The sequence below is a fragment of the Mustela erminea genome, chromosome 15 (genome assembly GCF_009829155.1).
Source record: "Mustela erminea isolate mMusErm1 chromosome 15, mMusErm1.Pri, whole genome shotgun sequence".
Taxonomy (NCBI): Eukaryota; Metazoa; Chordata; class Mammalia; order Carnivora; family Mustelidae; genus Mustela; species Mustela erminea.
The window spans coordinates 15,167,619-15,193,041 of record NC_045628.1 but is presented as its reverse complement, the minus strand read 5'-3'; the positions used below and the strand labels follow the sequence as shown (position 1 = coordinate 15,193,041).

General features: G+C 42.9%; 1 protein-coding gene across 1 annotated transcript in view; it reads right to left on the bottom strand.

Annotated features, from left to right (window-relative positions):
• Positions 1-15,100: 15,100 nt before the first annotated feature.
• Positions 15,101-25,423, bottom strand: part of ABCC4 (ATP binding cassette subfamily C member 4) — a 248,451-nt gene continuing 238,128 nt past the window's right edge. Inside the window, exon 31 of the mRNA XM_032314331.1 lies at positions 15,101-16,812. Within this exon, the coding sequence (XP_032170222.1) occupies positions 16,705-16,812 (108 nt within the window). The 3' untranslated portion in view covers positions 15,101-16,704. The remainder of the gene's footprint in view (positions 16,813-25,423) is intronic.

Here is a 25,423-nt window from a genome sequence, read left to right as displayed (position 1 = left end):
GCCTCGCGCAGCCCTGGACCTCCCCGTGGGAACGCGCCCGCGGTCGCCCTGCCCGGGGGCCCGCGCCGCGCCCCTCCCCGCCCCCGGGGCCCGCAGGCGCGGCCTGTGATCGCGTTCCAGGGAGCAGGCGGGCTCCCGGGCCGGGCCGGGCCGGCGGAGGCCGGGCGCCTGTGATCTGCGGCCAGGGAGCGCGCGCGCTGAGTGTCCCGCGGGCGCCCGCCTCTGATCGCCCGCCAAGCGCGGCTCCGGGCCCGCGCTCGGTGCTCCCGGCGGGGGTGGCCCCGGGCAAAGGGACGGGGGAACCCGGCTCGGCCGGGGACCTTGGTGCGTTGCGGCTGCTCCTTGGCCTCGTGCGCCCGCCTGCCCCCACGACGTTGGCCAGGTCCAGGGAGGGCACCTCCGCTCGCCTCAACACCTTCGCAGCAGGGATCCCTCCTGTCCACTCACCGGACAGAGCCAGGGGCACAGCCCACCCCCAGCCACAGGACCTGGCCCTCCGCCGCTCATCACGTGCGCGAGAACAGAGGAAAAGGTGGATTCGGGCCGCCTTGCGGGCAGCAGGGCCTCTGCTTTGCTGAGCAAGGGTCTGGCCAGAGAGAACCCGCTCATGGTATTTTTGCTGAATACAGGGTGGTTATTAGAACAGGTGTGAATCGTTTAGCAAGAAAGAAACATTTCTTCCAGAAACGGGTCCCTGTGCAATCTCAAAGCAGACAAAAGCCCCACATTAGCATCGGTTGTGCAAAGCCACCTGTTCAAATAACTCCGGCAAATAGAGCAGAACAGCCTTGGAAGAAGAAAAGAACACAAAGCAGAGCAAATACTTGAAAACAAGTCCTAGGGTTAAGCTTCGTCAGAGTCACAGGCAGGAACCGGGAGAGGAGCTGCCCGCTTGTAACCCTCACTTGCAGGACCTATTTTTAGCAGCCTATTTGCTTCCATTAGATGTTGAGATAGCCGTTTTCTGAGCCTTGTCAAAGTACAAATGCAGGAGGAAAATCCCGCCTGCCCTAACCCAGCGCGAGTTTATGTTTGCGAATCCTGATTTCAGGCCATGGGCGCGCAGATGGGATGTTGTTACCAAACAGCAGCTAGGCGCTGGAGAGGCTGCGTCTCTGGTTGTTGTTACTGTCTGCTTAGGTCCCAGGAAAACAAAAACACGATTTCGTCAGCATTAATTTTCAACATTTTTGAAATGTTATTTTTACATTTGTTTTGTGGCGTAAGAGAAAAGCGGGGGAAGGAGTGGAACACGGCAGGGGAAGGAGTGGAACACGGCAGGGGAAGGAGCCAAGAGAAACTTGACTTGGGGAGAGTGGGTGGGGGATCAAAGGTGGTGCTGGCGGAGCTGGGGGAGGACCAGGGCCCCGCACTGTGGGAACAGAGCCCAGTGATGCAATGGGAACACGGGCAAACAAGGGGCCAGAACCAGCCCTAGATCAGGGTGGGAGGCCAGTCTCCATGGGATGAGGTGTCTGAGAGCCAAAGGGCACAGCTCTCCAGAGCCGCTGCATTCAGGGGCTCGGTCCACAGTGTGGTCCACGAGCCAGCGGCCTCAGCATCACCAGGAAGCTTGTGCAATGCAATGCTCTCTGCCCTGCCCTCTGATCTATAGCACATCAGCAAAGATTCCCAAGTGGATTTTATGCACATTAAAGATCTAGCAGTACCGGGGCGCCTGGGTGGCTCAATGGGGTTAAGCATTTGCCTTCGGCTCATGTCATGATCTCAGGGTCCTGTGATCAAGCCCCGCATCGGGTTCTCTGCTCAGCAAGGAGTCTGCTTCCCCCCATCCCTGCCTCTCTGCCTACTTGTGATCTCTCTCTCTCTCTGTCAAATAAGTAAATAAAATCTTTAAAAAAAAAAAAATCCAGCAGTACTGATCCAGACCACTCAGGGCAGCCAGGATGCTGAACGGGCTGCCCGAACGGCCCCAGCCCACCTGCAGGATGGATCTGTTGCCTGACTCCATCCTCAAACAGGCGACGACATCAAGCAGCATTGGTGGTATGAGTCGTCCTGGGCCTGGGAGGGTCTACCGGATGGGGTAGACAATAGACAGGATGGCCTGTGTCGTCCATGCTGTCCTTACTTGTGCAGCTGAGGTTTTAGCAGGTGTGGGCTGTGGGTATCGGCCAGCTCTCCCCACACTTCCACGTTTCAGCCCAGAACCCAGAGAACCCAAGAATTCTAAATGTGAACCAGGCCTTCCAGGTGATTCTGAAGGATTTCCAAGATGGGAGGATAAAACATATATTAGTGAACATTGTGTTAGCTTGACTTTAGCTAAACCTATTTAGACATATGATATGTGGGCCTCCGTTTGTTCTCTTGCTCTGAGCTGGAAAATATTCGGGGTGGGGCCTGCCAGTAGTAGATACTTTTTCCATCAAAGCAGAGAAAAAACAGAAATGATTGGCATAAATAGCACACTTAGTACATAAAAACACGTCTCCAATCAGTGATCGCAAAGTTTAAACTACATCTGAATTTTTTCATGTTGAGATATGGGTGATGGTTGTTTGCCGTAAGCAAGGATCAGCTTGTTCAACAATACTCCGTATGAAAGCCATTCATTTTCTCGACTGACACTGATTATTCTTCTCCTATGGTCCAGATGCCGTGTTTAGCCAGGCTCTGATAAAAGAGAACTCATTGACCTTGAACACTCCCTTGGCACCTTAAGGAGAAATCTCCCTTTACTAAGGCAGCCCGGTTCTTCAAGTTCCTTCTCCCCAAAATGATGAACTCCAAGTCAAATCCTCCAAGATCCTCATACCAACTATGTCCGAAAGTGAATATGAAGGATAATTTGGCTTAATAGGCAAGACGGGCAGGTGGCTGGTGGTCACATTTATACCTCTGGCTATAGACAGTGAAGCCAAATTCACTAATTGCCTGTGTGTTGTGCAGGATGTTGGCAATTTCCTTATTATGTTTGATGTCTTGCAATATGATTGTTGAAATATCTTTATTGATAAGATTTCTGTGTTGTTTACTAAGGATGAGTTCTTCCCTTCCAGAAGGCTTGCAAATACCACTTCCTCCAAATCAGGTGTGGTATCTACTACTTCTTCCATTAGGGAGAAAGCAGTAGGGTAAACTCACTCATCTAAAGTATTAGTGACTTCATGTTTTATCCCTTCATAAGAACGCAGTATCTTATTTTTAAAAGTCAAGAGCACAAGGTATCCATAGGAATGCATCACCAGTGATGGCCCTTCAAGCATCAGTGAGAAACACATTCTATGTAGAGGATTTTCCCAGGACTCCTTAAGTCACAGTAACATGGGTGAGCATCTGGTCTACCTCCTCAAAAGCCAAGCTTTGAAGAGAGGCTCCTGGCACTGATGAAATCAACATAGTGATATCTTGCTCAGGTAGAGGTAACTATTGCTGGTTTCAATACCGAACTGATTCTCAGATAGGTTGTATTATCTCCATCCAAAGGCCAGGAAATTCTTTAAGCTCTAGTCATGTTCTATTTAGCGGCAGAGGGAACAGAGGTGAGAAAGCAAGGAAAGAACCCAGAGTTACCGACAGACGGCTAAGCTGTTCTCCTCCCTGGGTGGCATGTGTCCAGCAGCAGTCATCATGGCTGAGCTGACGTGATGCTACGGTCTTCCTACTCAACCATTCCCCAGGAGCCCACCTGCTTGAGAAGGACTTGAAAGTCTAAATTCCACCCAAACAAGTCATTGTCTTAGATTGCTAGTTGTCATCTGCATTTCTGCCCCTGCACTTGGAAATCAAAAGCTCAAACATTATTACAAAATGGGGAAACACTAAGTTTCTCGGAATATTTTCCCTAAAATTTCTTTTTGCCTGATAATTTGATTTTAGATGCCTCCCACCTGCCCCCCGCAAGACATGTGGTAGCAAATTTAGACCCATTGTGTAATTTCAAAGCCAGCATTTCAGTAAAAACCAGATGTGATATACAGGAGACCATTATTGTCCTTGTTGGATGGCATATGGACAAAGTAGGTGATGTTCATCACTATTAATTTGGTTTTCTTCTTAACCCTTCCACAGTGACATTTAGGTCTTTATTTAAAAAGATTTCCAAGTTTTAGAAATGAATGATTATCTGTCTTAAAAGTGTGGTTCAAAAATTGTTTTTGAATGCAAAGCCTCACTAAGCCCAGTGTTCATGTGGCCTGGACTTTTAATGGGAATAACATCGGAATTTTCTTTTTTCTTTTTTTTTTTTTTTTTTAAAGATTTTATTTATTTATTTGAGAGAGAGACAGTGAGAGAGAACATGAGCGAGAAGGTCAGAGAGAGAAGCAGACTCCCCGTGGAGCTGGGAGACCTATGTGGGACTCGATCCCGGGACTCCGGGATCATGACCTGAGCCGAAGGTAGTCGTCCAACCAACTGAGCCACCCAGGCGTCCCAACATCGGAATTTTCAAACTGGCCAGATAGTGCAAGAGAATAGGAACACTGGAATGATATGTAGACCACGATAAAAACTTTTCTAAGGAAGCATACAGCTCATGAGCTAATGGAGTATCTGATGTAAAGGTATTGAAGTTAGAGCATTTGTATGGACAGATAAGACATTCTTCATAAATAAAATATAAACTCACTATTCTAACTGAAAGAGGCAATATGACTTCTCTTTATAATTTCTAGACCTTAGAATTAACTCATGCTTGTTGTAGGTAATTTGGAAAGTGAAAATAAAGAAGAAAAATAAAAAAATCAGTGATAATCAAATCTCTTAGAAATAACTATTGTTAATATTTTTATTACTTAATTTCAGAGCCTTAAAGATATGAATATGCTTTACAAGATGTTTAAAAACTAGGTGATTTTTCTCATTTAATATTATAAAAGGAGTATTTTTGGAAATTATCTTTGGAAAGACTATTTTGTTGGCCTCCTAATACTTTATTGTATGAGTATACCAAATTTGGACCTTTTCTGGAATATAGCTTATTTCCATTTTTGATTTTACAAGTAGTATTGCAACAAATATATTTGAATATGGGTTTTTTCATTAGAATTCATAGTTCTATCTTTGAAGTTGATGCCTAGAAATTTTTGAGCCAAAATACAGGAACGTTTTAAGGACCTTAACATGTGTTACTATGTGACATCTCAGCAAGTTTGCAATTTACATCTCCACCAGCAGTTTTGAAAACGCTTGGTTTGTTATGTCCTTGCCACAAGTAAGTACTATCTCTTTTAACTTTGGCAAATTGGAGACCATAATGCACCCTCATTATTTTCACTACATTCACTGTAAAACAGCAAGGAAGAAAAACTATAAAATTCTAGAAAAACTAGAAATATTTAGTAAAAGAAATCAAATTTCAGTAGAACTGTAAAGTGACCAGAGACGTTCATCTGTTTTGTAGAATCAGACATTCCTATTTCTCAGCACTCTTTCAGATTGCCAAGGTGAACTTCCTTGAAATTGGTTTCCTATCTGGAGGAAAGGAATTCTAGAACAAATATCCTTGGCTCATGTGCTTGTATATTTACAGGTATTATCAACATAGCAATGATGCTTTCTTCTAAAGTTCACTGGTGCCAGAACCAGATGGGTTAAACCAAATCTTTAAGAAAATGAATGAAAAGAAGTTCGTCTATTTTCAGATTAGGAAAATGCACAGCAGGATAAGCCTGATGGGTACAACTCCAGATAGGAATGTCTTATGTATCACGGGCAAGAATGAGAGCCTGCTGGTGGAGATGAACTGACTCCAGAACACAAAGCTTGGAATCCTCCACGGGGTTTTTGTTGAAGGGCAACGAACAGCACTTGGTGTTTCAATTGTCCGTGGACACCCCAGGCAACCACTTCTAACCCCGGTTCTGTTCTTGACAAAACCTCCACTCAGAACATGGGGGACCCCCCAGGTGGCTGCTCCCTCCAAAAACGGAGTAAAAAATGGTCCTGGAGATCTGGCCCATAGTGATTCTGTGTTTGACATTGTCATGGCCTTAGAAGATCACATAAGGCTGGCTCTTGCCTGCATGGAAAATAAATCCGTTAGCAGGAGGCACCATGAGTCTACCTGCTCCCTGGTGAAGAGCATTTGCTTCCAGCTAGATGGGAAGCCTGCAGCATGGAGGGGGTTGTACCAGCCCTACTCACAGAACTCGAATTGTCTGATGATCTCTACAGACCACGGGGAGTCAACTCTGGCTTTGCCGAATATGGAGTCTTCATTGTGGCTGAGCTGTGGCACTTTTTCTTTTCTTCTTTTTTTTTTTTTAAACTGATGTCTATATCAAAGTTGCAGTAAGAGTACAATGAACTCCAGTGCATCTCTCATCCAGGTTTGCTCATTTAACATGTTTAACTACATTTGCTTTCTCTCTTTATAGATAAGATAGGTAGGTAGAAAAATTGTTTCTGATCCCAGATGATATACGATATGACATCATATATAATACAATATAATATATAACATATATATATAACATAATCCTTTTTATTGAACTATTTGAGTAAGTTACAGACACCATAACCCTTCCCTGCTAGATACATCAGTGTGTATTTCTTGAGAATAAGGACATTCTCTTACATAAAAGGGTTTGAGAAACTTAATATTGATATGACTCTATTATCTACTGTACAATTCTCATTCCTGTGTTGCCAATTGTCTCAGTATTGATTTTTTTTTTTTTTTTTTTTTTTTTTAATCCCAGGATCCTAGGAGCCTGGATCATGTCCTGAGCCAAAGGCAGACACTTAATGACTGAGCCACCCAGGGGCCCCTGTCATTAACATTTTTAAAGAGTACAGGCCAAAGGCTCCCGACTGGCTCAGTCAGTGGAGCACATGGCTCTTGATCTAGGGGTTCTGAGCTCAAGCTCCACGTTGTGCATCAGATTACTACAAAATAAAACACTGTTTTTTGTTTTTTGTTTTGTTTTGTTTTGTGAAGAGTACACGTTAGTGGTTTTGTAGAATGCCCTCAATTTGGGATTGTCTGTTGACTTGAGATTATGCTTTTTTTTCCCCTTAGTGGAAAAGCAGAAGTACTCCAGAAATGGTATGATGTCATTGCCTCGCACATCAAGGGGCAAGGGTGTCAGGTGGTCCTTTACTGGTGACCCGTGGTCACTTGGTTAGGGCGGGGTCTGCCAGAGTTTTCCACTTTAAAGATACAATTCTTCCCTTATGAACTAATTAGTCTAAAAAGATACTTTCAGTCTGTGCAAATACCCTGGCCTGTCCCTCTGCCTCCCAAAACCCATTCACCCTATATCCATTTAGCAGCCTCTGTTGGATGTTGTCTGAATTATTTCTGACATGAGGACTGCCATGTGGTACTTCTTCCGTCACTCCTTCCACAAGTACTAGTTGATATTTTACTGCAAAAACAAAACAAAACAAACTTTCCCTTTTATTGATCACCTATCTTATTAAAATCAGTATGGATTCATGGATTTAAAAAAAAAAACCCATGTGCTCTAAAATTGAAATATAAAAAATCCTCCATCCTCTGTTGATGGTTTCTTTCTTACAGCACTCTTATTGTGATATAAACTCTGCCTCAAAGAGACTCGTTTTTAATTTTTGTCTAGTAGTTTGCAAAATTTAATTTAAAAAATGTTTTGCACGTAATGCCCTCCAAAATTAAATATGATTAACTTTTGGATCAAACACTGTTTTTGGAATACCCAAAGCTTCCATCTATTGGGATGGATAATTGTGAGTTGGCTAGTCTTATGAGCATGGTTGCTGAAAGACAGAATTTAGTCAAAACCATCCAATGTAAGCTTTCCGCAAAACATTCTTAGTGTATCTAAGTCTTGATCTTGGTTCTTCTTGAAGAATCTTACCATCCCAATGTTGACCCCCAAGGCAAGTTAGATGGGCCCAGAGTATACATGGGGGTCTTATAGGGCTGAGGCAAGTTATTCCTTTTATTAATGTTATTTTTAAGTTCTAAAATCAAATAAACATATGTTTCTCTCTGTTTTTCAACACACACTGCTGTTTTAGTTTTTAGGAGGGAAAATGAGGTTATTTTCCTTAGAACATTAGATTTAAAAAGTACAAGTTCACTTAATCCATATTCTTTCTGTTTTCCAAGGGAAATCAACAGCTCACACATAAAACCTTAAGTTCCTCAGAGGACTTTTTTTTTTTTTCCTCAGAGGATTTTTAAAGTGGCCTGGTGTGTTCTCAGGGACCTTCCCCGAGACCATGCTTTAGATTCAAGAATATAGCGGGTATAAACACATACACAGTATTGTTTTGTTTTTTCGGTATCTTTTTAGACTAAGGGGAAAAAAACTCTTAATTTCGAGCAGGAATTTCATTATTTTTAACTTTTTAATGTTATGGAGTATTGCAAATGCAGAGTAGAGACTTTTGAAAGCCTATGAGGTTGAAGTTTAAGCATAAATATGAAATAATTTTTGCTTGATATGGTAACAATTAATGAAGAGGCTAGTATTTATTGAGACCTAATTAAATATTCAGCACTGCCCTAAAGCAGTGCTTCTCAATGATCTGGGATTAAGAATCAGTTTAATTACTTTTTAAAGATTTTATGTATTTGGGCGCCTGGGTGGCTCAGTGGGTTAAAGCCTCTGTCTTCGGCTCGGGTCATGGTCCCAGGGTCCTGGGATCGAGCCCCGCATTGGGCTTTCTGCTCGGCAGGGAACCTGCTGCCTCCTCTCTCTCTCCTGCCTGCCTCTGTCTACTTGTGATCTCTCTCTGTCGAATAAATAAATAAAATCTTTTTTTAAAAAGAGATTTTATTTATTTGTTAGAGAGTGAGCGCACATGAGAGAGAGCACAGGCTGGTGGGGGGAGGGGAGAGGTAGAGGGAGAAGCAGACTCCCCACTGAGCAGGGGCTGGACATGGGGTTCAGTCGATCCCAGAACCCTGGGATCATGACCTCAGCCGAAGGCAGACACTTAACCAACTGAGCCACCCAGGTGCCCCTATTTAATTATTTTAAATTTTCAGTCCACTGCAAATTAACGCAGATTCCACCACTTACGGCGAGAACGTAGCTCAGGCTACATGCTCCTCACCATACAAGGTCAACACTCAAATTCCTCTCTAGCCTGCTGGACAAGATTCCACCAATCCAGAGTTCGGATTGTCATGGCAATGTCAAATAGTTGCAGACGGTTCGTGGACTGGCACTAGTTCACAGGCCGTATACTGTGTCACAGTCACATTTAAACTTTGCAAGAGCCCTCTGAGCAAAGCACCATTCTGATCTCAATCTTACAAAGGATTGATGTGTAGTGCTCTTCCTGACCATAAGATCTCACGGTTAGCAAGTGATAGATCTCCTGTCCACAGCCAGCCAGCCAATGCGCAGAAGGAGCCAGTATTTGAACCTAGAAGACTGTCTCCAGAACTTGTGCTTGTTTCCTTTTAACTCTATGCGTAGTAAGAACAGTTTGGCAGAGACCATCAGATGAGGAGCTCCTCAAACATATCTTCCATGGTCTACAGACCCACCTTCATCCACACCCATCTTGCTCTCTTTTCTTGGCAGAAGAGGGCGACCCTCTTCTTGTTCAAGGTCAATGATGCAATCCCGTCTCTTTGGGGGCTCTTGGCCCTGTGATCATCCCAACCAAAGCAACTATGCAAGGGCAGGAAATAGATTCACTTTACAGATGAAGCAACTGAAGTTGAAAAAGATTGAGAAACCTGTGCATGGAAGGAGGGCTACGTGGCTAGAGGGTGACATATCCCATTTTTGTTGAGGATGGTGCTAGTTTATTGCTCAGGCACCTTAGCTGGTTGACACTTTCCTTTCAGTCAGAAATGTCCCACTTTGGATACTACATTCTCCTGGTCACCCATTTTACTAGCAAGTGGCAGAGACAGAATTGGCAGGCAGATCTGTGGGACTGACTCCAAACCAGGGCTTTCTGCCCAGGCAGGCTACATCTTAAAATGTCAGAATTATAAAGTTTAAAAGAAAGATTTCTTCCGGAGCACCTGGGTGGTTTAGTTGGTTAAGCGTCTGACTCTTGGTTTCAGATCCAGTCATGATCTCAGGGCCATGAGACCGAATCCTACGCTGGGCTCTGCAGCCAGTATGGAATCTGCTTGTCCCTTCTCCCTCTGTTCCTTCCCTCTGCTCACACTCTCTCAAATAAATAAAATCTCAAAAAAGAAAAAAAAAAGGAGCATTTCTTCTGTCATTATTCATTTCAGCAAACATTTATTGAGCATCCCCTTTGTAACACTTTGCTGTAAGATGTAATTAAAAAACAAAGAGGGCACCGCTCAAGTCTTTAGAAACTCTTGGTTGAGTGAAGAAACAGGTCACCTACACGTACTTCTAGTTAGGCTAGGCTACAGAATTTATAGGGCCCAGTGCAAGATGACAAAGCGAGGTCCTTTGATTAAAAATTAAGTGTTTCAAGATGGCAACAAAGGACATCAAGCCAAGTTTAGGCTTGGCAACCAAGGACATCAAGCTCAGTTTAACACATGGGTTGGTCAGGTATTACAGAAATACATAGATAGGAGCAACCCAGGAAAAGGCTGATCCTAAAATGGTCTCCTAGAAGGGATGAAAACTGGGCTGACCCTAGAGAATGGGCCTATGTGCCCTACATGGATGCTCTCCTTTATTTTTTAGACCAAGGCATTGAGAACAACCATTTGGTCAGTACTTTTGACTTAAATGTCAATCACCAAGGGTCTTCTGCCAGCACACTCTTGTCATCTCCTTCCAGAGCTGTGACACACCAGGTGGACACAGGGATACTCTGCCCAAATGCCCCTTCAAGGACATTGCTCCAGCTGCCGGAAGTGCTGCTAGTAGGCAATGTCCAGCCACCAGCCCTTCTGGGAGCATCCCATATGCAACAGCCAATCAAGGCAGGGGTATCTTTAAAGGCCTGGGCATCAGCCCATAGCAGGATACTCTGATGGGCTATGTGAGTTCCAGGAACCCCGGCAGGGTCAGCTAAGGTCACCCAGTCGGCATTCCAGCTTCATCCAGCTTTTCCCTCTGCCCTATCCTGTTTCTTCCCTCGTGATTCTACAAGCACTTATCTCAAGGGCACCCCTAATAAACATTCCCAACACGCCACCTTGGAGTCTGTGTCCCAGAGAACCGAAATGCAACAGGTATCGAAAATGATTCCAATACTCAGTGGTGGGGGTTTTGCTTGAAAATTATTGGTTATATATATAATATTGTCTCTAAATCCCCCAAATAAAACACAAAATGGAATTACTTTGTGTGTGAACATGGTTAACCTTTGTTTAAAATACTGAATTTGAGGGGTACCTGGGTGACTCAGTTAAACGTCCAAGTCTTGATTTCAGCTCAGGTCATGACCTCAGGGTTGTGGTATCAAGCAGCATGGCAGGGGCGAGGATCCCCCATATCCTCAGTGGGGAATCTGCTTGAGATTTTCTTTTCCTCTTCCTCTCCTACTCCCTGATCCCCATCCCCTGGGCTCACACTGTCTCTAAAAAAAATCTTTTAAAAAATATTCAATTTGATGTGTCTGTTAGCCATTTGTATGTCTACTTTGGAGAAGTGTCTGTTCATGTCTTCTGCCCATTTTTTGACGTGATTATCTGTTTCTTGAGTGTTGAGTGAGGAGTTCTTTATAGACAGTGTGGAGATTCCTTAAGAAATTAAAAATAGACTCTATGACTCTGCAATTGCACTACTGGGTATTTACCCCAAAGATACAGATGTAGTGAAAAGAAGGGCCATGTGTACCCCAGATGAATGGATAAAGAAGATATGGTCCATATATACAATGGAACATTATACCTCCATCAGAAAGGATGAATACCCAACTTTTGTATCAACATGGATGGGACTGGAAGAGATTGTGCTGAGTGAAATAAGTCAAGCAGAGAGATTCAATTATCATATGGTTTCACCTGCTTGTGGAGCATAAAGGAATAACCTGGAGGACATTAGAAGAAAAGTGAATTGGGGGAAATCGGAGGGGGAGATGAACCATGAGAGACTGTGGACTCAGAAACAAACTGAGGGTTTTGGAGGGGAGGGGGCTAAGCGGTCAGGTGAGCCTGGTGGTGGGTATTAAGGAGGGCACATATTGCATGGAGCACTGGGTGTGGTGCATAAACAATGAATCTTGGAACACTGAAAAAATAAAATTAAAAAAATTAAAATTTTAAAAAGAAAAAAATAGTCAACTTGATAAGGATCAACATGTCCATTAAAATACCTGCTTTGTGGAAGCAAATCCATGAATTTTTTGCAATTCTTAAGGAACTCTAGAACCATTTCCAGCCTGTACTCGTGGAATGATGTCATTTATAACTTTCTAAGAATATAATTTCCTTGTACTGACACACTCAATTTTCAATCAAAGATCTTTTGAGAATTCAATCAGTTGATCACTAAAGGGTGTTAACCATTAACATGGTTTTTAGGAGTTTTCTTTTAGTTTGAACTTTCTTAGTTTTCTTCATTCCAACTGAAATTTGACCAAGATTTCCTTTTGGTCAAAATATAATTCAACTATTCCCAGAACTATATTAGAGAAACTGCAAACTTTTTTTTCCCCTTGAGATGTGGTACTCAGAATGTCATAAATTATCTTGAGCAAAATGTTATCTTGAAAACACTCCAAAACAGAATTGTGGAAAGTGACTTCACATTCCGGTGCTAAATTTAACACATTTCAAGACATAGTATTCTAAACATCACTAAACTTTTCAGAATTAGGTAAGAAACAAATAGCTGTGTAATCTCTGGTCAGACCCTCTGTAAGAAAAACATAGATTTTCCTCAGCTCACACAGGAACAAGGTAGTCACCTGATAAGTTAACCAATGACTAACCAAATTATCACAATACTTAACAAGTCTAATTCACTGCATTGAATTGACTTAAACTGTTTCTTCACAAGGCAGCAACCAATTATGGTATTAGGAGGAAACTTCTGGAGGTGATGGGTAAGTTTATGGTATAGATTGTGGTGATGATTTAAGAAGCATAAGCTGATCTAAACTTATCAAGTTGTACACATTAAATATGTAGCTTTTTGTATGCCCATGTACCTCAGTTCAAGTGGTTAAAAAGGAACCCAGAAAGATCTTACAGTTCCTTTGGATAAGTGGGATTTATCTTATTAATTGGCCAGAGGAAATATAGACCTGGACCTCTCATGTACCAAGAACTTCAAGTGAGGCCATTGGCTAGGGGTCACAGGACAAGGCTTCCACAAGTTCATATTTTAAGAACTCAGCACAGGTAACTTCCCAGATGCAGGTTGGTCACTGAATTTAAATGAGATTCTAAAAGAAATACAAGGCTGAGAACATTTTTTCTGAATTGCAAAAAGGGACATGCAACAGAAAATAAAGGAACACAATACTGACCTAACCGCTGCCCAATCAAAAAAAAAAAAAAAAGAAAAGAAAAGAAAAAAACCCCCCCACTTTAATATCCTAGAAATTTCCTTTTTGTTTCTCCCAATTACCAACACCTTCCACCTCCCCTAAGTGAACCAAGTGTCATGACTTTGAACACTACAGTTTCAAGACCTTTGGAACTTTGCATAAACAGAGTCATCATTAACCTTTGGGGGCAGATTTAAGTTTTTGAGATTCACCTGTGTCGTCGATGTGGTGTAACTGCTTCCATTGGTGTGGAATATTTTATCACATCGTGCATTTTCCTCCTGCTGGTGATGAGCTTTTGGATTATTTCCAGTTTGGGACTCCTAGGAATTATGTTTCTAGAAACATCTTCGATCTTTTGGAGCCCATGTATACATTTGGAGTAGAGTTAATGGATCACAAGGTGTGCAGCTTGAGTAAATGCCATCAAAGTGTTTTTCCAAAGTTGTTTATTCGATGTACTCTTTTTTACACACACAGCAGTGCATGAGAATTCCCATAGTCCCAGCGGTGCTTGATGGGTTTCCTTTTTTCTAAGATTTTATTTATTTATTCGACAGAGAGAGATCACAAGTAGGCAGGGAGCAGTGGTGGGGGGGGTGGGAAGCAGGCTCCCTGGTGAGCAGAGAGCCCAATGCGGGGCTCGATCCCAGGACCCTGAGACCATGACCTGAGCAAAGGCAGAGGTTTTAACCCACTGAACCACCCAGGCGCCCCGATGGGTTGCTTTTTCATTGTAGCATGCTAGCGGATGTCCAGTGCTAGCTGGACATGGCTTTAATTTGCATTTCCCTGGTCACTGATAAGAGTAAGACATTTCTAGCTCTCAGTCACTCGGATATTCTCTTTTGTGAGGTACATTTTTGGGTCTCTAGTCCATTCCTCTAACTGGGCTTTCTGTGTTTTTCTTTTTCTTTTTTTCTTTCTTTTTTTTTCCTGTGTTTTTCTTAATGATCTCTTAGTTCTTTATGTTCTGTGGTCCTGGTTCTCAGATTGTAGTATCAGAAGCACCCAAAGGGTTTGTTAAGACACAGATTCCTGGTCCACACCACCAGTTTCTCATTCAGTAGATCTGGGAAGGGACACAAGAATTTGCATCTCTGACAAATTCCCAGGTGAGGCTGACTGCGGGTCCGGGGACCACCCTTTGAGAACCAACGTTCTACAGTGTTTTAGTGTAGCAGCAATAAATGTTTCCTGTTAGTTCAGGGCTAAGTCACCTTTCAAAAAAACAAAACAAAAACCTCGACAACTTAATACTTGTTCAAGCCTAGGGCAGAAGCTAACACTCTATCCCTTCCTGGAAGGGATGCAACCAGGCGGGTGTTTCAACCTGTCTGAAACCCACCTGGCTAAACTTAGAATACTTTTTTTTTTTAAGATTTTATTTAATATTTGACAGAGAGAAATCACAAGTAGTCGGAGAGGCAGGCAGAGAGAGAGAGAGGGAAGCAGGCTCCCTGCGGAGCAGAGAGCCCGATGCGGGACTCGATCCCAGGACCCTGAGATCACGACCTGAGCCGAAGGCAGCGGCTTAACCCACTGAGCCACCCAGGCGCCCTAAACTTAGAATATTTGATACATCTAGTTAGGCAAGAGAACCAGTTGATAATGAAGGCATTTTTTGATCTCTGGAAAACTCGTTGGCTTTCAACAGCAAGGACATGAGTCAGTAATCCCTCTAAGAACAAAACACAGACCCCGGAATGGAGATGAAAACTGTCATTTATTTCAAATGAATTTTGTTTCATTAGAAAAAAAAATGCTATGACATTAAAACAGAAATAAAATAGAAACATTTTTTTTAAACTGCCTTTCACCTCTAGAGACCAAAAAAGCGTATACATGTTTCCAGTATTTCCGCTGTGTTAACAAACCTCATTGTCATCATTGTTGTCCTTCAGTCTCCTGAAATACTACCCACGACTACGGAACGACTTACTGACCTGCTGAACTAGACGTTCACCTTATCATTTCTAAATACAAGGAGTCCAACAGCGACTGCACTCAGTGTATCTTGTGTAGTTTGCTGGGTGTGCTTTTTAAGGCTTGATGGTATGAAACATCTGTTTCTCTCTTTGAAGAGTGCCCAGATCCGCTGTATTGAGGGCGTATCGATGAATACAGGCGACTCGACGGTGGCCACGCCTTCACCTGGAGGTCACGAGCATCTACGTAGAACCGCAACCGTAAAACCTTTAGCAACCTGAACTCACGCACCGGAGCCACCATCCAGAAGAACGAAAAGACCCATGGTTCAAATAAAGTGCAGCAGGCCTGGAGAGTAGAGCAGTTTGCAGAGTCACTCATCAGAAAGACCCAAACGAAGCACTAGTAGTGGTCAGAAGGAGAATAACCTGGGCAGCCCCTGGGTGCACCCCGAGAACACAGTGCACAGTCATTGCCATCTTTGCCGAAGAGGTTTGGGCTTCCTCGCCAAGTCAGGAAAGCCTGCGTGTGCAGCATAACAAGGATGGCAAGAAAGGCTAAATCAAAAAGGCTTTTAGTCAACAGACCGTTAGGGGGCAGTGAGCCAGAAATCCAGATAAGACGACTGCTCTGTGATCCAGAATTATAGCTAGTGGTTGGGTCTTTCCGGAAAATGTCACCACGCTGAGCCCTGGGGCAGAAGTGGTGCCCGTGGTGGAGGTGCGCACATCCAGAAGGTGACCGATGGTCACATGTGTGTCCTTCGTGATCAAGTCACCCATGGTGAGGAGGCATGATGTTCTCTTCCTTGTCTTTCAGCACGTGTCATTAAACACCGCCCTCCTGTGTGTCAAGCATATATCCTTTTTGGGAGGGGGTCACTCTAATGTCCCTTAAAGTGTATTTTCAGTTTGTCCTATTAGTTGTATCTGTACGATTTCAACCAGAGGCCTCTGGGGAGAAATAATGGATCCCCCTGATGTTAAAGGAAGTGGCCAAACAAAACGGCAACTTCACACAGTCTTCAAGTAAATAGAATCCCTGATATCACTGGAAAGTAATATGTAATTTGGGAGGGCAGTAAAAAAAGAAAAAGAAAAGTCTGTGACAACTTTGTCTTATACCTAACAAAATGAGGTTTGGCTCTGACGTCTCTTTAAGGCACCAGACCTGGTTAACAGCTTTTACTGGTGTCCTGCACCTGTGATTTGGATAAGAAAAAAACAAACAAACTATAATATATAAATAAAAAAATAGTACATCATCCTGCTCAAGCTTGAAATCACCAAGTGAAGTCGGAGGAAAACTCCAAACATCTTGTATGTGTAAAATATTTTTTGCTAGTGTAAAAAGTACAATATATAGTTACACAGTGCAGAAACTATACAAAAATGCCTTTGGAACAGACTTGATGTTGGGGTAGGATCACAGCGCTGTCTCAAAAATAGTGAAGGCTGAGGGCTGTCCATTGGAAGCATTCATAATCACGTGGTCTCTGTGAGTAATATCTGGGTAATTCCTTTTGAAATACTCCTAGAAAAAAAAGAAGAAGAATGACAGGTTAAAAAGAACACGTTTAAAAGTTTCCAAGTCCTCCTCCCCAAGGCGATGCATGTCTATGCCCACGTCTTCACGTGAAGGGCATCCCACCACTGGTGGAGGTATAATTAAAAAACAAAAAAACAAAACAAAACAAAACACCAAAAACCAAAACAGGGACTTGTTCCCTTCAATGAAGGAAGCAGCCGATTAAACTCCTCGGTGGAGCTGGGCTTAATGCCAAACAACCTGTAGCTCCCCTTTTGCTTCTGATCATTCTGATTCACAGATACGTTTTATCACTACATTAAATTGATAAAGCAAAATCATTTTACTGACACAAAACCTGAAGATAAATTAAAAACAGGGTGACAAAGAGGCCGGGGAATCTAGTGTCGGTACGAGGGTTTCTCATTTTCACACATAAAATGAGCACAATAGATTTGGATGTTAATATCAGGTTGTAATCCCTATATTTTATAAACTCTGATTGACAAGCATTGAAACGCTGGCGTATACGTATGAAATATCCCGGCGTTTAATTTGCGCGGCAAAGCAGTTACCGGGCCCTATAGAAATGTGATCTGTGGATAGTGGGCGACAATAATGAAAAGAGAAGCAAGAGCTTTAACAATGACTCAACCAAGCAACTTCTCTAAAATGTAAGATGATACCAAATAATAGGACAGTTCTTTGCCAAGCCTTTGAGTTCTTGAATTCTACCAATTTCTAGCTGAACTAGAAGAGATACAGGTTTTCTGATAAATGTATAATCAGAACATAAAGGGAATGAAATGCTGTCAAGTTTCTCTGTTCCGCAATCATCAGTTTTTAGTAGCTGTATCCTATCTCAGTTCCTTGACAGGTGCGCATAACAAAATGGAATAATGTCAAGACTTGTGAGCGCTTATCTCAAAATGGGTTTGGGTGAAAAAGGACTTCAAATGTAATTTTTTTCCCCCCAAAGAAGAATGTGAAAAGTTTTGTCTGAGTCTTTAAAACAGAAAATGTACCATCTCTCTGAAGGTTGACACGTGTTCTGATCTGGATCTCTTGTCTCAGGATCCTGGATCTATCTTACAAAACCAGGCTCCGAACACATTTGTGGGTGCTGTCAACAAAGTTATCATGGCAGATAATGGGCTGCCCGTACAAAAAAGAAAATTGCTGGGACACCTACCTGCAGATTAAGTGTACTTTCTTTTTCTCTTGCTGCTTGCATACTTGCTACTCCAAAAATAACATTACCTTTGAAATATTATATATTAAAATGTCACTTAAGGAGAAAAAGAAGGACTTCTCCAAGAATGTTTGGACCGCTCTGGGTGAAATCGGAGGCTATTTCCATTATCATGCAAGTATTTCAAAATAACACCTTTGGGGCGGTGATTTTTTATCTTTTTTTGGCAAATGCAAAGCAGCTCATATTTTATACGGTGATCTATGTCTGTACTCTGAAACGGCTATTTCTTGTTGAAACTCAAATCAGCCAATAAGAGAAAAATACACCCTCATTTTCTGCTGTTTGACGGTCCTCTCCCAAGTAAGCCGATGCCTTTCCCCATAACCCGCTCAATGTCATTTAATGCGCAGAAAACGTCATTATTAGCAAGGCTTCGTTGAAACAGTCTTAGTCGCGTGGTCTGAAAAACCTGAAACTGAACCCTGAAAGCAGAGTTTCCCGCGTCGTTAAATCCTTGACTCGACCTTCATTTCCTCCTGTGCTGCTGTGTTTGGGAGCACACTCTGATGACAGCGGTGACAGGGAAAGATCCTCTGCCCCAGGTGGGCGATGGAGGCAGCTGGAGGAAGGGGCCCCCGGCCGCAGGCTGAGCCCGGGATGGGGAGGCCCATGTCCTCGGTCTCTCTCCGGGACTCACTGCTGATCCTGGAAAAAAAAAAAATCGCTCCTGCCCTCTCCGTAGGGGCTGCCTCACCTGCGAAGTGAGACAGCGACTCACCTCCCAGGGACTAATTACCGGCTACCAACGGCTGATGAAAGACACGCCACGGTTAAGTGGCGGGTGTGATGACGAGGCCGCTCTGAGCGGGGCCCCCCCAAACCCCCCACCCCGGGTCCGTGGAGGAGAGCAGCAGCACCACACTTGAGTGAGGAAAACAGAACAGCTGGGACGCCTCCCGTTCGGGGAACAGCGTCACCGGGGAGGCAGAGAGGTGTGAAAAATGCCACAAGGTGCAGCCCTGACGCTGACTGCCCCGTTCTGTCTCATTTTCTCCACTTGTCCGAAGGGGCAGTAACAATGCCAGCTCCAGAGAGTCGGGACGCATCAAGGCAACGATGCCCTTAAGAGCTCGAAGGCAGGACAGGAGGACAGCAAGACCAGGGAGGACTGGGTTTCTCGTCCATTCTCCACTCCTTCTCCTGGGTTTGGGTCATTACAGTCCCTCGGATGGAGGCTGAGACAAAGTGTGTCACTGAGTGTGTCACTCCCACGGGTCAATGAAGCAGGAACCTCGGAATCAGATCCCACTAAAAGCAACAGAGCGATAAAAGATTCCCTGGGCGCGGACGAAGGCCAGCCACGGAGCTTTACTGCCGTCGCCTCCAGAAGGCTTCAGTTCAGCTCAGTTCTGGCTCCGGACCCTTCGTTCATTCTCATGACACTGCCCAGGCCTGGCTCCGGGCCAGGAACTCTCCAACTCGTCTTTACACCAGGTCTAACTCCGGGGTACACGCTGGCAGGCGTGTCAGCAAGTTTCAAGAGTACTGGAGAGGGGCACCTGGGTGGCTCGGTGGGTTAAACCTCTGCCTTCGGCTCAGGTCATGATCTCAGAGTCCTGGGATCGAGTCCCGCATGGGGCTCCCTGCTGGGCGGGGAGCCTGCTTCCCTTCCTCTCTCCTTCTCTCACTCTCTGTCAAATAAATAAATTCTTAAAAAAAAAAAAAAAAAAGAGTACTGGAGAGCCACAGAAGACCTCTTTCACCAGGGAAGTGGACACCCCCGCCCCTTATCCTCTCAGAAATCACCCCAGGCAGCAAGGGTGCTGCCAGACGAGAAAGCAGCCCATCTCTGATGAACTCAGGAGTCCTCGGAAATCCCAAATGGCAAGATATCGGATGGGCTACCATATGCCGCTGGATCCAGTGGGGCTAGATAAGCCAGAAGAGGGAGAGCTACGGGAGAGCTCGGCCATCGTGGGAAAGCACAGGTTTCCAACTAACTGGTGACTTCTAAGGCATGTCGGCGAGGAACCGACCAGAATCACTATCTCTGCCTGAAGCACGCACAGTGATGCAGCCCTCGAAAAGAAATACAGAAACGCAAGTGACTGCCCATCTCTGCAGGCTAGGGAGGAGGACAGGCTAAGTGAACACGCATTTTCAATTTCTCTCTCTTACACACACACACACACACACACACACACACTCACATTCTTTCTCTGGGTCATAAGGAGTTTCTATGTTAAGGAGAGAATTCCCCTTAGTCTGAGACAGTGCCCTAGTCAGCACTACCCTAAATATATGGTCCAGGAAAAACTCAATTCCAAGGTGAGTAGTCAGAATAACAACAACAACAAAAAATATATTAGTACATAAACTGTAAAATATACCCCAAAAAAGTGAGGAAAAGGAAGAAGATAAACATACGGCAAAAAAACAAACAACAAAAAAACAAAACCCAAAAAACAATAAACAGATGAAAATTATATAAAATAGACAATGCAATACATTCAAAGCAAACATGGAACAATCAACCTGAGGACAATAGAAGTTTGGGAGTTTGGAAATATGGTGCAGCAACACAAAATGATGAACCAGGAGTTGCCTTGGGCCAGAAGTGAAGGGAAGGAGACTATGAAAGAATTACAGGGGGCGCCTGGGTGGCTCAGTGGGTTAAAGCCTCTGCCTTCAGCTCAGGTCATGATCCCAGGGTCCTGGGATCAAGCCCTGCATTGGGCTCTGTTCAGCCAGAAGGCTGCCTCCTCCTCTCTCTCTCCCTGTCTGCCTCTCTGCCTAATTGTGATCTCTGTCAAATAAATAAATAAAATCTTAAAAAAAAAAAAATCCCAGAAATGACAATGGTAGAGATGTAGCCCAAAGTGACTGAGCCATGGCTGGAAACAAACAGGATGAGACATGGAGGACAGGATTGAGAAAGCAAGCATAATTAGGAATTTATAAAGAATTAAAAGGATCAAGGAGAAAATAGCTTTATAACACAAAGGCCAGATAAAACACACACACGACAGATACTTAAAAAGAGGAAACTCCAACCAAAAATAAAACAAACAAAACAAATACTTCAAAGCTATCATTCAGGTAACCTCCAGAAATAAAAGACTTTGAGCTAGGGACCTGAAGAGTACAGAATACCCCAGGAAAAACTACGTGCCTTCATAATAAAGAAAGAGTCCTTCAGGCATCCAGGAAAGAAGATCGAGTTACTTCTAACTTGGCCTTGGACATCTCCCTATGAATAAACAATGTCAGGGCAAAGTTTACAGCATACTAAGTGAAAGAAAGTGTGACCCAAGCATTTTATAACCAGAACATTTAAATTAGAGACGCAGCAAATACTTCATACACGTGGTAAAGTCACGGATTCTAACTCCAATGAGCCCTCCTTTAAGATGGTACAGAGCCCCGTTTTCCAATCCTTTTATTTTTACTGTCACCACAATTGTATGTACTTTCCATATTCACTGAAACTCAGTAGGAATCAACACCTATGCTGAAGGAACTTCCAAGAAGTATTTACTATTACACTGTTCTTTTTCTCCCATTCCATTCTTTGGTATCTCATATTTTAAGACAAGCTAGTGATGACTGACTAAACAGATTTCACAGCCCCACGAATGGATCTCACAACCCCAAGTCTGAAAGACAAAATGCTAGAGGACAGACTTTAGCCAAGTAAGAGATGGAGAAAGTAGCATTTTAAACAAGTAAGTAAGTAAAATAAGGGGGTTTAAGTATTTTTTTAAAAGATTTTATTTGACAGAGAGTGACAAAGCAAGAAAGCTGACACAAGCAGAGGGAATGGGAGAAGGAGAAATGGCCTTCCCGCTGAGCAGGGAGCCCGATGAGGGGCTCTATTCCAGAACCCTGAGATCATGACCAGCACTCAAGGCAGATGCTTAATGACTGAGCCGCCCATGCATCCAGGGCTTAAGTATTTTTAAAGATTTGAAGGTAAATAGTAGAATAGAAGGGAAGCTATTTAGACAACTAAAATCTGGCAGAGAGAGGGAAGAGATGTTGTCATTGTTCACAATGGGGAATCAATAATAATAAAGTGTTCCTAGAAGAAGTGTAAGTACAGACGTAAAACAATGAGCAAAGAAAAAAAAAAAAAAATAGAGGTGCCTGGCTGGCTCAGTCAATTAGAGCCTGCAACTCCTGATCTCAGGATCACATATTCCAGCCCCATGTTGGGTGGAGATTACTCAAAAATTAAACAAAAACAAAAACTAAAAAAGAAATACATACTAATTGAAAAGTTTTAAAAGAGAACACTAAAAGCTGAAAACCTAATATAAGATAAAATACACCTATAATCTCAATAAATGTAAATGGACTAAATTCATCTGTTAAAAAGGCAGGGGGCTAAGACTGAATCTCAGAGCTAAACTGAACCACAGGCCATTTGCAGGAGATATATTTATAATCTGATACTAAAAGACAACGACATATGAGAACATTGAAAACAAAGTGAAAAGCAACTCAACTGCAATTTTGAAACAGCCCGCATTCAGGGTCAGGTGCATTTCTAAGAAAGAAAAGCACTTTTAAATAGTAGAAAATATAGTTCATAGCAAAAACCCAGGTCATGAATATATGTAGACTAAAATATCATAGCATCAAAATTACCAAAAAATGCTGGTTAATTATCCAAATTACCAAAAAATAAGAAGAATTAAAAAGTGGAAACCTCTTTATGAGACTAACCTTATGTGACCTCCCTAAGTCACATCAAATGGACCAAATAAGGGCAGAGAAGACCTACCAAAACAATACAATCAACAAGGCGAATCTAATTAAAAGTTATCAAATGCTATACCTTAAACAGACAACAGCCCATCTTTTCATATGCCCAAAGAACATTCACCAAAATTGCCATACATTAGAACACATAAAAGTGTTACAAAACACTGGTTTGGGGTGAAAACAGCACAGACAACTTTGTGATCACAAGGCAATGAAAATCAATGTTGATGTGTAAAACAGAAAACAGAAAAAACCAACCTCCGTCACAACGAAGTTTTAAAGACCTCTTTCTCAAATAATTCTTGGACCAAAGTGAAAACTAAAACCAAAATTGTAGATTTATATATAAAAACTTTTCTATGACAAAAGCACTATATTTCAGGTCCTATCACATATAGCCAGAACAGTATTCAGAGAAAAGTTCACTGTCTTAAAATATCTGTATGAATGAGTAAGAAAGAATGAAAACAAATGCAGTCAAGAAACCACAACAATATAAAGCACAGAAGGAAGGAATTAAAGGATATAAAAGCAGTAAGTGATGAATTGTAACACAAAATATAAGAATCAGTTAAGTAAATCTGTGAGTGTATTCTCTGGAGGAAAAAAACCAGAAAACAATTATCTTAATTAGAAGGAAAAATGGGGAGAAAGGAGCAGAGAAAGCATAAATACTAGGCAGCCATTAAAAAGAATGAGATAAAATGTGTAAGCCTGACGATTCACAGACCTGTACCCCTGGAGCAAATAATACATTGTATGTTAATAAAAATAATCCATAAAAATAAACAAATAAAAAGAATGAGATAACTACATGCATTTATATAATTGGAGAGAGTAAATGAAAAAGTAAAACATGGCAGTTACTGGTGCTTCAAACACAGAAAGGCTGGCTATGCACAAGTTTGTGTTCACACAACTGGACGGTCCCAAGTGGTGCCAAAGGTCCCTCCTGAGGGCGGAGCCAAGTCACAACAGGAGAGGGCGGAGGACTTACGTTTTATTTATAAACTAGAACAACTCTTTTTAAAAACAGCTAAGTTTCTGAATTTTGTGGCACTAGCTTGTATCATCTGTGGAAAAACAAAAACCCTATTATTAAAAATAAATTTTAACCATTAAAGAGTCCCTAAAGCTACCTAGAAGAACTTTGGGTACTTCTTTTGTTATTACAGAGAGATAAGGGTTCCATCGACAGCCTTGAAGAAACCAATCCTCCTCTGATCGTTGAGAGATAAGTCTCTTCTATTTGTAAAATGCTCTGTATTCTTCAAAGCAGGTAAGTATACACCATCTCATCTGGTCCTTGTAGTAAGAGCACGATGAGTGAGGCAGTACTGTAACCCCAGCACAGCAAATAAGGACCCCGAGAGGCTCAGGGACCTCAGAAGACATATAGGACCATGGGGCTGCTAAGCATTTCTTCCATCTGTTCCAACTGGTCCAGGCTTATAGGGCGTAGGATATCAGGATTTCCTGACTTTGGGGCTGTATCTGGTGATTTCACAAATGGAAAAAATGACACCTGTTACACACTGGGAACAAAAAACTCCAAAAAACCTTAATTAGGTCTGTTTCACCATGGAAGAGAATGAATGATGGGCATTCACCCTTGGTTATGGGCCGAACTGTGTCCCCTCAAAAGTTCTATGTTGAAATCTTAACCCCTCAATACGTCAGAATGGGACTGATATGTGGACATAGGGTCAGTTAAGTTAAAATGAGGTCACATGGGTGGGTCCTAATCTATTCTGACTGGTACCCGTATGAGAGGTGGTTAGGACACAGACACACACAGAGGGAAGACCATGCTAAGACAAAGGGAGAAGATGGCCACCTACAAGCCAATGAGAGATGTTTCAGAGACCAACCCTGAGACACCTTGTTTCAAAATTCCAGATTCCAGAACTGTGAGAAATACATTTCTGTTGCTTTAAGACACTAATGCACTTTTCAGCTTTATGTACCTAAAAAATACTTTCTCTACTATTTCATGGCTCATCTATGAGGGTCAATCAGAGAATGATTAAGCCTGCCTACACCAGTATTTTCAGAAAAATAACTATATGTCAAGAAAACATGACTTGGATGTTTCCTAGATGCTGAGTTTTCTTGTCAAAGGAATGAACTCCAGTCTCTTAGGAGTGGAAAGCTTGTTGACTTACGCTAATCTGCCTGCTGTTATCATTCTCTGTGATGCACTGATATTCGATGCTCGCACATTTAAAAAGCTGACCATCTGACCACCTGTTCTAAGAAGACCAAGCATATGCAGAAGTAATATCAAGAAGATACTCAAATGGGGTGAGAACTGGGGCGTGTATGTCCTTACATCTCTCCAGAGACTGGATCTGAGCCAGTGGCAGTACTGAAATCCCACGGGAATGTTCTGCCTTTAGGAGAACCTGGCTTCACATTGGACACCTCATAAGAAAAGAAGCAGGGTTTTGAAACTTAACACATGGACTGGAGCAGCTCTCTGCCCCACCCAGCAATTCGCCCTCTGCTCTCCACTGACCAGCTCTGTGGCCCCAGGTGAGTCCTTGATCCACTCTCCTCATCCATGAACTGAGATTTGGGATAAGAAAGAACCGCCATGAGGATGAAGTGAAATCATACATGTGAGAGCCATGTAAGATAAATGATCAAGAAGGG